At 50.7% G+C, this 13,154-nt stretch overlaps 1 protein-coding gene across 2 annotated transcripts in view; it reads right to left on the reverse strand.

The window, feature by feature from the left end:
• Positions 1 to 10,185, reverse strand: part of LOC144507710 (AP-1 complex subunit mu-1-like) — a 387,219-nt gene extending 377,034 nt beyond the window's left edge. For both annotated transcript variants that reach the window (XR_013500133.1, XM_078234921.1), the window contains exons 1-2: positions 10,077 to 10,185; positions 1,031 to 1,187 (exon numbers count right to left, since the gene is read on the reverse strand). Coding sequence is in view for 1 of the 2 variants with exons in the window: in XM_078234921.1 (XP_078091047.1) it covers positions 1,031 to 1,187; positions 10,077 to 10,118 (199 nt within the window). In the remaining variant the exon portion in view is untranslated. The remainder of the gene's footprint in view (positions 1 to 1,030; positions 1,188 to 10,076) is intronic.
• Positions 10,186 to 13,154: the final 2,969 nt, after the last annotated feature.

The raw sequence follows: 13,154 nt of genomic DNA on the forward strand, positions 1-13,154 counted from the left end.
AGAGGGAGGGACAGCAGAGGCAGCAGAAGGAGGGAGGGTGGGAGAGCAGAGGGAGGGAGGGAGGGTAGAGGCAGCAGAGGGAGGGACAGCAGAGGCAGCAGAGGGAGGGAGGGAGGGAGGCAGGGCAGAGGCAGCAGAGGGAGGGAGGGAGGGAGGGTAGAGGCAGCAGAGGGGGGGAGGGAGGGAGGGTAGAGGCAGCAGAGGGAGGGACAGCAGAGGCAGCAGAAGGAGGGAGGGTGGGAGAGCAGAGGGAGGGAGGGAGGGTAGAGGCAGCAGAGGTAGGGTAGAGGCAGCAGAGGGAGGGACAGCAGAGGCAGCAGAGGGAGGGAGGGAGGGAGGCAGGGCAGAGGCAGCAGAGGGAGGGAGGGAGGGCAGAGGCAGCAGAGGGAAGGAGGAAGGGTAGAGGCAGCAGAGGGAAGGAGGAAGGGTAGAGGCAGCAGAGGGAGAGAGGGAGGGAGGCAGGGCAGAGGCAGCAGAGGGAAAGAGGGAGGGTAGAGGCAGCAGAGGGAGGGAGGGAGGGAGGCAGGGCAGAGGCAGCAGAGGGAGGGAGGGAGGGCAGAGGCAGCAGAGGGAAGGAGGGAGGGTAGAGGCAGCAGAGGGAGGGAGGGCAGAGGCAGCAGAGGGAGGGAGGGAGGGAGGGAGGGAGAGAGGTAGGGCAGGTGTGATAAAGGGAGGGCAGGTGGGAGGAGAGCGGAGGTGACAGAAGGAGGAAGGAAGGGAGGGTGAGAGTGACAGAGGGAAGGAGGGAGAATGTAGGCGACCGAGGGTGGGAGGGAGGGAGAGCAGAGGCGATGGAGGGAGGGAGGGATGGCGGCTGTGACAGAGGGAGGGAGGGAGAGCACACACAACTAACCATGGCAACAGCTTAGACTAGTGCTGAAACGAGAGGCAAAGCTAAGAAGATTTCCCGCAGCACTGCAGCTCACAACATCGCTGTGTGAACAGCCGGAGGATCTAGTGTGGCTGCAGACAGCTCCAACACTGACTCACCATTGGGTGGAGACATTCTCTGGGGTAAAGTAAAGGATACAGTACAAGTTGCTGTGCTTAATCCACAAGAAATGAACTTTTCCATACATCAGCAGAGGAGACACGGCCCCTTCATCTTCCCTCTGTGTTAGAATGGGAATGAAGTGCTCGATCACTGACATGTCCACATTCCCTTTGTAGTTCCGACAGATCAGGAGCTGTCCCAGTGGAGAGTTTAAAGAAAGATAAGTATTAGAGGTTATTAGACTTGCAAGCCTTCCCATGTATCCCTCACCAACTTTTACAGATGCACCATGGAAAGCATTCTTTCTGGTTGTATCACAGCTTAGTATGGCTCCTGCTCTGCCCAAGACCGCAAGGAACTACAAAAGGTCGTGAATGTAGCCCAGTACATCACGCAAACCAGCCTCCCATCCATTGACTCTGTCTACACTTCCCGCTGCCTCGGCAAAGCAGCCAGCATAATTCAGGACCCCACGCACCCCGGACATTCTCTCTCCCACCTTCTTCCATCGGGAAAAATATACAAAAGTCTGAGGTCACGTACCAACCGACTCAGGAACAGCTTCTTCCCTGCTGCTGTCAAACTTTTGAATGGCCTTACCTTGCATTAAGTTGATCTTTCTCTACACCCTAGCTATGACTGTAACACTACGTTCCGCACTCCCTCATTTCCTTCTCTATGAAAGGTATGCTTTGTCTGTATAGTGCGCAAGAAACAATACTTTTTACTGTATGTTAATACATGTGACAATAATAAATCAAATCAAATCAAATATACAGACACGCAAGGCAGACAAAACACACTATTTTCTGTAGCTTATTTTCCCTGGAACAGCTTGCTAGGATGAAGCCATAGTCTATAACTCTACTCTGCATCAGCTTAAAGTTTATTTATTAGTGTCGCAAGTAGGCTTATATTAACACCGCAATAAAGTTACTCTGAAAATCCCCGAGTCGTCACACTCCGGCGCTTGTTCGGGTACACTGAACAAAGAACAAAGAAAATTACAGCACAGGAACAGGCCCTTCGGCCCTCCAAGCCTGCACCGACCATGCTGCCTGATTGAACTAAAACCCCCTACCCTTCCGGGGACCATATCCCTCCATTCCCATCCTATTCATGTATTTGTCAAGACCCCCCTTAAAACTCACTATCGTATCCACTTCCACTACTTTCCCCGGCAGCCAGTTCCAGAGATCCACCACCCTCTGGGTAAAAAACTGAGAGAGAATTTAGCACGGCCAATGCACCCAACCAGCATGTCTTTCGGACTGTGGGAGGAAACCAGAGCACCCGGAGGAAACCCACGCAGACACGGGGAGAATGTGCAAACTCCACACAGACAGACAGTGACCCAAGCCCAGGAATGGATCCCAGGTCCCTGGCGCTGTGAGGCAGCAGTGCTAACCACTGTGTCACCCACCGATACCTTCAGCAACGATAGACAGGCCTCGAAATGGAACCAGGCTGGTCGTCAACATCTGGGCTCCCTCCCCACATCTGGCCACCCGATAGACATTACCTTCACGCCATTAAGGTGGAGGCCCATCGGCAACAGCTCAATGGCGGGCAATGGCTGTCCTTCCTGTGACTCCCACATCTGGGGAGAAAGTGATTACATCCCCCCACCAACCCCATCCCCCCATCCCCCCCCTGCCACAATCACCAGGAAGGAATTCCCAGAAGGAAAGAAACATTTCAGACCAGCATTCTTATTTCCCAGTGTTTCCTGGCGTTCCATTTTGAGGTGTAGCAACTTGAGATGACTGGATGTGGCACATCACAAACTAAAAGACAGATTGACTGAGAAGAACTATGCACAATGAGGGTTTAACAGCACAACCACTCCCTCCAATGTCCAAACTCCAACTGCAGCCTCCAGTCCCGGCAATAAGCGCCCTCACTCCCAATTGGCCAGGTTAGCGCACTCGCACTCCATTGGTTCCAGCCTGGTCACGTGGCCCACGAAGTATCGCCCATTAAAGGGGCCACACTACCAGACAAGGTATACAGGACCAGTTTGCGCCGGGGCTCTTATTTCCCCTTTTTCACAGTTTTTTCCCCTTCTGGATATGCTCCTGTCAACATCAACGGGGATGAATTGGAGATGAGCGAGAGCCAAGTTTCTAGGTGTCCAGATCACCAACAACCTGTCCTGGTCCCTCCTCGCCGACATTATAGTTAAGAAAGCCCATCAACGCCTCTACTTTCTCAGGAGGCTCAGGAAATTTGGCATGTCGGCTACGACTCTCACCAACTTTTACTGATGCACCATAGAACGCATCCTTTCCGGATGTATCACAGCTTGGTATGGCTCCTGCTCTGACCAAGACTGAAAGAAACTACAAAGGGTCGTGAACGAAGCCCAGTCCATCACACAAACCAGCCTCCCATCCACTGACTCTGTCTACACTTCCCACTGCCCCGGAAAAGCAGCCAGCACAATGAAGGATCCCACTCATCCCGGACATTCTCTCATCCACCTTCTTCCATTGGGAAAAAGATCCAAAAGTATGAAAACATGTGCTGACTGATTCGAGAATAACTTCTTCCCTGCTGCCATCAGACTTTTGAACGGACTTGACTATATATTAAGCTGACCTTTCTCTACACCCTAGCTATGACTGTAACACTACATTCTGCACTCTCTCCTTTCCTTCTCATAGAATCATAGAATCCTACAGTGCAGGAGGCCATTCGGCCCATCGAGTCGGCACCGATCACAATCCCACCAAGGCCCCACCCCCATAACCCCATGTATTTACCCTAACTAATCCCCTTGACACTAAGGGTCAATTTAGCATGGCTAATGAACCGAAGTTGCACATCGTGGGAGGAAACCGGAGCACCCGGAGGAAACCCACGCAGACACAGGGAGAAGGTGCAAACTCCACACAGACCTGAGGCCGGAATCGAACCCAGGTCTCTGGTGCTGTGAGGCAGCAGTGCTAACCACTGTGCCACTGTGCTGCCCATGTACTCCCTGATGCAATCCAAGAACGGTATGTTTTGCCTGTATAGTGCGCAAGAAACAATACTTTTCACTGCATCCCAATACATCTGACAATAATAAATCAACCAAAGAAAAGCTAAGTGCATTGGTATCTGGTATGTTGAAGTTTCGATGATTTTATTTCGAAAAGGCAATTTCTTTAAATCTGAACTCTTGTCCTTTGCCGTTCTCTGTGCCGTCAGCCGAACACAAAAGCTGACGACTTCCTGCAACTCATTGACTTCCAGCCGATTGTAAATTAAACTGAGGTGAGCGAATTTTTAATCGGCACGGTAGCACAGTGGTTAGCACTGTTAGAATTTTTAGGGCGGCACGGTAGCACAGTGGTTAGCACTGCTGCTTCACAGCTCCAGGGTCCCGGGTTCGATTCCCGGCTCGGGTCACTGTCTGTGTGGAGTTTGCACATTCTCCTCGTGTCTGCGTGGGTTTCCTCCGGGTGCTCCGGTTTCCTCCCACGGTCCAAAAGATGTGCGGGTTAGGTTGATTGGCCAGGTTATAAATTGCCCCTTAGAGTCCTGGGATGCGTAGGTTAGAGGGGTTAGCGGGTAAAATATGTGGGGGTAGGGCCTGGGTGGGATTGTGGTCGGTGCAGACTCGATGGGCCGAATGGCCTCCTTCTGCACTGTAGGGTTTCTATGATTCTATGATTTCTATGATAAGATTGCGAATGGTGGTACTTCACTTTCCATCTCGAAAGACAGCGTGCGTTTATACGCCATCTCTGAAGTAGCCAAATCTCCTTCACGGGAGTGCCTTCAGACACAACATGACACTGAACCACAGAAAAAGATATTAGGGGAGGTAGAACCAAGGCTTTGGGAAGGTGTGTCTGAAAGAGAGAGGGACAGGGTGGATAGCCAGGGAGGTTTAAGGAGGGTATTCCAGAGTTTCTTGGTGGTTGAAGGCACAGCCTTTAGCGTTGGAGGATGGGGGGAAGAGGGCAGCACGGTGGCGCAGTGGTTAGCACGTCCGCCTCACAGTGCCAGGGAACCGGGTTCGATTCCAACCTTGGGTGACTGCCTGTGCAAGTTCTCCCCGTGTCTGCGTGGATTTCCTCCGGGTGCTCCGGTTTCCTCCCACAGTCCAAAGATGGGAGGATTGGGTTGGGTGGATTGACCATGCTAAATTGCCCCTTGATGTCCAAAGATTTGCAGCTCACTCACTGGACAGTATTTTACCACTGGAATGAAAGACCCCTCAGTGTTGGGCAGTTTGGTTATTTTATTTTTCAATGTGTCAAAATTAACAATTAAATGAAGAATATTATAAAAAGATAATTTGGTCGCTATCCTTCATTGCCCCTGTCCATTTATAACCTGTCTTTTCCTCCTATCACTATCTCGATTATTGTGTATCACTGATTATTTAGAATCCTCTACCGTGCCGAAGGGGACCATTCGGTCCATTGAGCCTGCACCAACGACCAACACGTCTGCACTGACCACAATCCCATGCAGGCCCTGTACCCATAACCCCGCATATTTACCCTGCTAATTTAGCATGGCCAATCAACCTAACCCCACACATCTTTGGACTGTGGGAGGAAACCGGAGCACCAGGAGGAAACCCACGCAGACACGGGGAGAACGTGCAGACTCCACACAGACAGTGACCCAAGCCGGGAATTGAACCCAGGTCCCCAGCGCTGTGAGGCAGCGGTGCTAACCACTGTGCCACCGTGCCCACTTGCTTCCTTAACCTTCCTTTTCTAAATTAAATACCTTCATCCAGTTACCTCTCCAAAATGTTATTCTTCCAGAACTTTTTACCCTCCTGAACCAACTGGGCATCCTTTATCAGAGAACCTGATGGGTGTGTTGACAGGCTGTTCGCACACGTGGGGCATCACAGCTGAGTCCCCGCCTGCCGCCCACACATCCCCACTTCCAGTTGGTTGCGAGCGAGAAACCTCCTCGGGCACAGAGGGCAATTATGGCGCCCCCGTTGTCCAATAACCTAGATGGGCCCAGAAGGTGTCAGCATATTGACTTTGACAGAGAGTAGCATCAGGCCATTCGGCCCAGCTGCTCCATACTGGTCTTTACACTCCATACAAACTGACTCACTCTTTAACCACACAACCCATTGATTGACCAGGGAAATCTGCCAAAAGTAATTATACTGCAAGCGGCACCCTGTGAGTGGGTGGAAGGTGGATTCCTGGTTAATACAACATGCCTTCTTTAACTCAGTAGGATTATGAAGGAGTGCAGCCACCGGCAGCCGAACAGACTCATTCAATACTCAACCCGAGATTAGAGTTAATTTAGCACGGCCAATCCACCTCACTTCACATCTTTGGACACTAAGGGGCAATTTAGCATGGCCAATCCACCTAACCTGTACATCTTTGGACACTAAGGGGCAATTTAGCATGGCCAATCCACCTAACCTACACATCTTTGGACACTAAGGGGCAATTTAGCATGGCCAATCCCCCTAACTTACACATCTTTGGACACTAAGGGGCAATTTAGCATGGCCAATCCCCCTAACTTACACATCTTTGGACACCAAGGGGCAATTTAGCATGGCCAATCCACCTAACCTGCGCATCTTTGGACACCAAGGGACAATTTAGCATGGCCAATCCCCCTAACCTGCACATCTTTGGACACCAAGGGGCAATTTAGCATAGCCAACCCCCCTAACCTACACATCTTTGGACACTAAAGGGCAATTTAGCATGGCCAATCTACCTAAGCTACACGTCTTTGGACACCAAGGGGCAATTTAGCATGGCCAATCCACCTAATCTGTATATCTTTGGACTGTGGGAAGAAACTGGAGCACCCGGAAGAAACCCACACAGACACGGGGAGAACGTGCAAACTTCACACAGACAGTGACCCAAGGCCGGAATCGAACCCGGGTCCCTGTCGCTGTGAGGCAGCAGTGCTAACCACCGTGCTGTCCTTTGGAGTGCATGTCCCAGAAAGCAGCAGGACAGGTCGATAAGGTGGTTAAAAAGGCATGTGGGTACTTCCTGTTATTTGCCGAGGCGTAGAGAGCAACAGTAGGGAGGTTATGCTGGTCATTAGGCCACAGCTAGAGTACTGCGTGCTGCTCTGGTCACCATACTATAGGAAGGATGTGATTGCACTGGGACAGGTGCAGAGGAGATTCCATAGAACCATAGAAAATTACAGCTCAGAAACAGGCCTTCTGGCCCTTCTTGTCTGTGCCGAACCATTTTTTGCCGAGTCCCACTGACCTGCACTTGGACCATATCCCTCCACACCCCTCTCACCCATGAACCCGTCCAAGTTTTTCTTAGATTCACCAGGATGTTGCCTGGGCTGGAGCGTTTCAGCTATGAGGAGAGGCTGGCAAGGCCGGGGCCTGTTTTCCTTAGAGCAGAGAAGGCTGAGGGGGGACCTGATTGCTGTGTACACAATTAGGAAGGACATAAATAAGAAGAAACTTTTCCCCTCAGCAGAGGGGTCAATAACCAAGGGACACAGATTTAAGGTAAGGGGCAGGAGGTTTCGAGGGGATTTGAGGAAAATCCTTCTCACCCAGAGGGTGGTGGAAATCTGGAACTCGGTGTCTGAAAGGGTGGTGGAGGCAGAGACCCTCATAACATTTAGATCAGCACCTGAAACACCACAGCTTGCACGACTGCAGATCCAGTAGTGCTAAATGAGGTGGGGGTGACACGGTGGCACAGTGGTTAACACTGCTGCCTCACAGCGCCAGGGACCCGGGTTCGATTCCCGGCCCAGGGTCACTGTCTGTGTGGATTTTGCACATTCTCCCCGTGTCTGCGTGGGTTTCCTCCGGGTGCTCCAGTTTCCTCCCACAGTCCGAAAGACGTGCGGTTCAGGTGCATTGGCCATGCTAAACTTCTCCTTCAGTGTACCCGAACAGGCGCTGGAGTGTGGCGACTAGGGGGTTTTCACAGTAAACGTAAATCTACTTGTGACTAATAAATAAACTTTCACTTTGAATAGATAGTTGCTTAATGGCCAGTGCAGACATAACGGGCCGAAGGGTCTCTGTGATGCAAAGCTCTATGATGTAAAGATAGACTGGCAGTTCTAGAACAATCTCAGGATGTTGCAATGCACTTTACAACCAAGTAACTGCTTATGAAGCTTTTAACAGTCGTCATTGTAGGGTAGGAAATATGGCAGCCAACCTACGCACAGCAAGATCCCACACACAGCAATGTAATAATGATCATTGAGGTAGACTAAGGGGTAAATAATTGGCAAGGACACTGGGGACCCTGCTCTTAGCAATAGTGCCATGGGTCTTTTACATCTGTCTGAGAGGGCAGCCAGGGTATAAGGTGACAACAGGCAGCATTCCGCGCCCCCCCCCCCCCCCCCCCCCCCCCGGAACGGGTCACCCAGAGTCGAAACGCCAGCTCTATTCTCTGTCCACAGGACAGAACTCGATGGGCCGAATGGCCTCTTTCTGCCCTGTAGGGATTCTATGACTTGTAGGGGCCTGCTTTCAAAAGGGTCCAACACAGCTTACCAAGAGGTCACCTGGGCAACCATAGGACCATAAGAAATGGGAACAGGAGTGGACCATTCAGCACTTTGAGTTTGCTCTGCCATTTAATAAGATCATGGGCTGATCTCACACTGACTAAGTCCACTTTTCTCCCTTCTCTTCGTAACCCCTTAATTCCCTGACTGGTTAAAACCCATCGATCTCGGACTCGGAAATGTTCAAGGATTCGACATCCACAGCTTCCTGGGGTAAAGAATTCCAAAGAGTTGCCACACTTTGAGAGAAAAATGTTTTCCTCAAATCCGTCTGAAATGAACCCCTGCTCCCCTCCTCATTCTGTGACTATGCCCTCTGGTCCCTGCACTCTCCCACAAGTGGAAACACCCTCCCAACATTTACCCCGTCTGACCGCGACCCCCCCCCCGCCGAGAATCTGATATGCTTCAATCACAGCAAATAGTTGCAGTGACATCAAATAGGATGAAAATCGAGAAATTAGAATTTCGGGAAGAAAATTAGAGAATTCCTATAGCAAAAGAAGGCCATTCAGCCCATCGAGCTTGCACCCCTTTCAACAATCCCACTCAGACCTTATCCCATTACCCCACATATTTACCCTGTCAATCCCCCTAACACTGGGGTAATTTAGCATGGCCAATCCACCTAACCTCCACATCTTTAGACACTAAGAGGCAATTTAGCAGGGCCAATCCACCTAACCTACACATCTTTGGACAATAAGGCACAGCTTAGCATGGCCAATCGACTTAACCTTCACATCTTTGGACACAAAAGGGCAATTTAGCATGGCCAATCCACCTAACCTGCCCATCTTTGTCGACTAAAGAGCAATTTAGCATGGCAAATCTACCTAACCTGCACATCTTTGGACACCTAGGGGCAATTTAGCATGGCCAATCCACCTAACTCGCACATCTTTGGACACTAAGGGGCAACTTAGCATGGCCAATCCACCTAACCTGCACATCTTTGGACACTAAGGGGCAATTTAGCGTGGCCAATCCACCTAACCTGCACATCTTTGGACACTAAGGGGCAACTTAGCATGGCCAATCCATTTAACCTGCACATCTTGGGACACTAAGGGGCAGCTTAGTGCGGCCAATCCACCTAACCTGCACAACTTTGGACACTGAGGGGCAATTAACAGGGCAAATCCACCTAACCTGCACATGTTTTGACACTAAGGGACAATTTAGCATGGCCAATCCACCTAACCCACACACCATGCCCTGTGTCAATTAAAACGGAGGCGTGGTAAAGATGTGACATCATTGGGGCCTTGTCCAATATCGATCTCAGGTGAGCGTTACGCTGCATTTGCAGAAAATCAAAATTAAGTAGGATAGAACCATCCTATCTTGCCTCAACTTCCTGAATTCACCCAGCTTTTTCGCAACTTAAAACCGACCAAAATTACAGGTGGAACCCCAAGTGAGAGGCGGATTGCTTTTCCCTCACCAGCTTGGGTAGGGTGTCTGAGGCTGCACAAAGTTGTTTGGGCTTTGTCTCTCTTGTGCCCACCTCCCCCCCCCCCGCGCTGAGCCAGGGATATCATTTTCCCTTCTGTGAAGAGAGACCTACCTTGCCTTTAAGGTCCAGGATATAGATAGCGGAGGCTGACATTGCTCCAGAGTGCTTGTGAGAAGTTGCTGAGATTCCCAGACGAGAAACAACTTCCTCCTTCCTGCCTGCCAGATGTAGCAGCCACCACGTCACTGTCTGCAGGTAAATCTGTAACTAGCCCATCTCTTAAAGGCGCTCCTCCTCAGGTGTGCCTCCTGGAATTAGGGTCCAATGACCGAAAATAGAGGCAGGCGGTGTGAGCACCACACAGACGGGGAAAGTAGCCTCAACGGGGTCAAAAGTTGGTTTAATAACTCCCCATTATCAAAAGGGGAAGAACCAGAAAGAGGAAGGATAGGTCTAACAATCTAAAGGAAATATTTAGTGGCAAAAGTGAATCACTTTTTCACCCTCAGTGACTTCCTAATCAACGCTTTGCAATAACCCCTGCAGGATTCAGTCAGAAGTTCACCTGCAAAAGTCATAGAATCCCTACAGTGCAGAAGGAAGCCATTCGGCCCATCGAGTCTGCACCGATAACAATCCCACCCAGGCCCTATCCCTACAACCCCACATATTCACCTTGTTAATCCCTCTAACCTACACATCCTGGGACACTAAGGGGCAATTTAGCATGGCCAATGCATCTAACCCGCTCATCTTTGGACTGTGGGAGGAAACTGGAGCACCCGGAGGAAACCCACGCAGTGAATGTGCAAACTCTACACAGACAGTGACCCAAGGCGGGAATCGAACCCAGGTCCCTGGTGCTGTGAGACAGCAGTGCTAACCACTGTACCACCGTGCTGCCCTGGTACCTCAAAAGCTGAGCACCGTTTGAGAGGGACACTACAAGGTGAGGTTTGATAGAACTTGGACAAGGCAGGAGCCTCCCTCTCTCTCTGAACAGGACAGAGTCCCTCACTATCTGGGACAGGGAGAGAGAATGGAATCATTTCAGAAATGGTTGGTTGCTCTTTTTGGGGGGGGGACCATTGATAAGACCATGAGACCATAAAACATAGGAGCAGAAGTAGGCCATTCAGCTCATCGAGTTTGATTTGATTTGATTTATTATTGTCGCATGCATTGGGATACAGTGAAAAATATTGTTTCTTGCACGCGATACAGACAAAGCATACCGTTCATAGAGTACACAGGGGAGAAGGAAAGGAGATGGTGTAGAATGTAGTCTTACAGTCATAGTTAGGGTGTTGAGAAAGATCAACTTAATATGTGGTGGGTCCATTCAAAAATCTGATGGCAGGAGGGAAGCCTCACAGCTCTAGGGACCTGGGTTCGATTCCCGGCTCGGGTTACTGTCTGTGTGGAGTTTGCACGTTCTCCTCGTGTCTGCGTGGGTTTCCTCCGGGTGCTCCGGTTTCCTCCCACAGTCCAAAGATGTGCGGGTTAGGTTGATTGGCCATGCTAAAATTGCCCCTTAGTGTGTCCTGCGATGCATAGGTTAGAGGGATTAGTGGGTAAAATATGTAGGGATATGGGGGTAGGGCCTGGGTGGGATTGTGGTCGGTGCAGACTCGATGGGCCGAATGGCCTCTTTCTGTACTGTAGGGTTTCTATGATTTCTGTGTAGAGTTTGCACATTCTCCCCGTGTCTGCGTGGGTTTCCTTCGGGTGCTCCGGTTTCCTCCCACAGTCTGAAAGTCGTGCTGGTTAGGGTGCATTGGCCGTGCTAAATTCTCCCTCAGTGTAACCCGAACAGGCGCCAGAGTGTGGCGACTGGGGGATTTTCACAGTAACTTCATTGCAGTGTTAATGTAAGCCAACTTTGCGAGGCTAATAAATAAACTTTAATCTGCCTTAGCAGGATTCGAACCTGGGTCCCCAGAATGCGAGCTGAATTTCTGAATTAACAGTCTGGTGATAATACCACTAGGCCATCACCTGGAGGTACCTGTACGTGGGCAGAGAAGGGAGCCATTAATCACCTTTGCAAGGCCCCTGCTGTTGTTTGTCAGTGAGGTTGGTGTCAGAGGTGCCTTGGCCGAGGTACAGGGGACGTTGTCAGTTCCCGAGCCCGGCCTGATTAAGTATTTTCGGCGGGAAAGAAGGCAGATAATCTTCACAAGAGCTTCTGCTTCCGTCATGAGGGATTTTTTTTCTTCTTTGCTCCGTTCTTTTCATGTGACAGAACTTGGCCCAGGGACCCTGCTGTGTTTCTGTTCGACACTGATTACAACCAGCTCTCCTTGTGAGAAGGGGAAAAAAAACACACAGGGATTGGAGTGTGGCGCTTGCTCTGTGGTTAACAGTGACGCCCTTGGCCTCCGTGTGTCCTTTGTGTTTATCTACACTGCCAGCCAAAGCCACAAGGCCTGCTCTGTCATAAATAAGGAAAGGTGAGGGCCTCAATCTCAACCCCAGCACCCCCCCCCCGCCTCCCGCTCCCCCACTCTCCCTCTCTCCCCTACCCCCCACCCCCTAAACCTCCTCACGCCTTGGTCTCTTAGCAACCCTCGCCGGGCATGCAAGATCTCACGACCGCCAAATCAACAAGTCAAAAAAAGAAAGGAAAAGTGACAGAAACAGGACGTCAGAATGTGGCCGCAAGTTCGCGCGATTTTTAAAAATGTTGTTCGGATGAGTGAGGGCGTTTTTTCGAATCTCTGGAAGGGACGGAGAGAGGGAATTTTCAATTCACTCGCCACCGGACAGTCAGGTTGACGGGACGTCTTGTGCGTTTCTTTACGGGAACCATGATGTGGAGTTGGGGTGGGCACAGGAAGAACATTAACCAACGGGACTCAGTCTTTGGAGGAGCGGGGAGAACACCAACCAACGGGACTTAGTCCCTGGAGCAGCGGGGATAACATTAACCAAGAGCGGGGAGGGGGACATTAACCAATGGGACTTAGTCTCTGGAGGAGCGTGGACAACATTAACCAATGGGACTTAGTCTCTGGAGGAGCGTGGACAACATTAACCAATGGGACTTACTCTCTGGAGGAGCGTGGACAACATTAACCAATGGGACTTAGTCTCTGGAGGAGCGTGGACAACATTAACCAACGGGACTTAGTTTCACAACACCAGGTTAAAGTCCAACAGGTTTATTTGGTAGCACGAGCTTTCGGA

The sequence above is a fragment of the Mustelus asterias genome, chromosome 19 (assembly GCF_964213995.1).
Source record: "Mustelus asterias chromosome 19, sMusAst1.hap1.1, whole genome shotgun sequence".
In the NCBI taxonomy this organism is placed as follows: domain Eukaryota; kingdom Metazoa; phylum Chordata; class Chondrichthyes; order Carcharhiniformes; family Triakidae; genus Mustelus; species Mustelus asterias.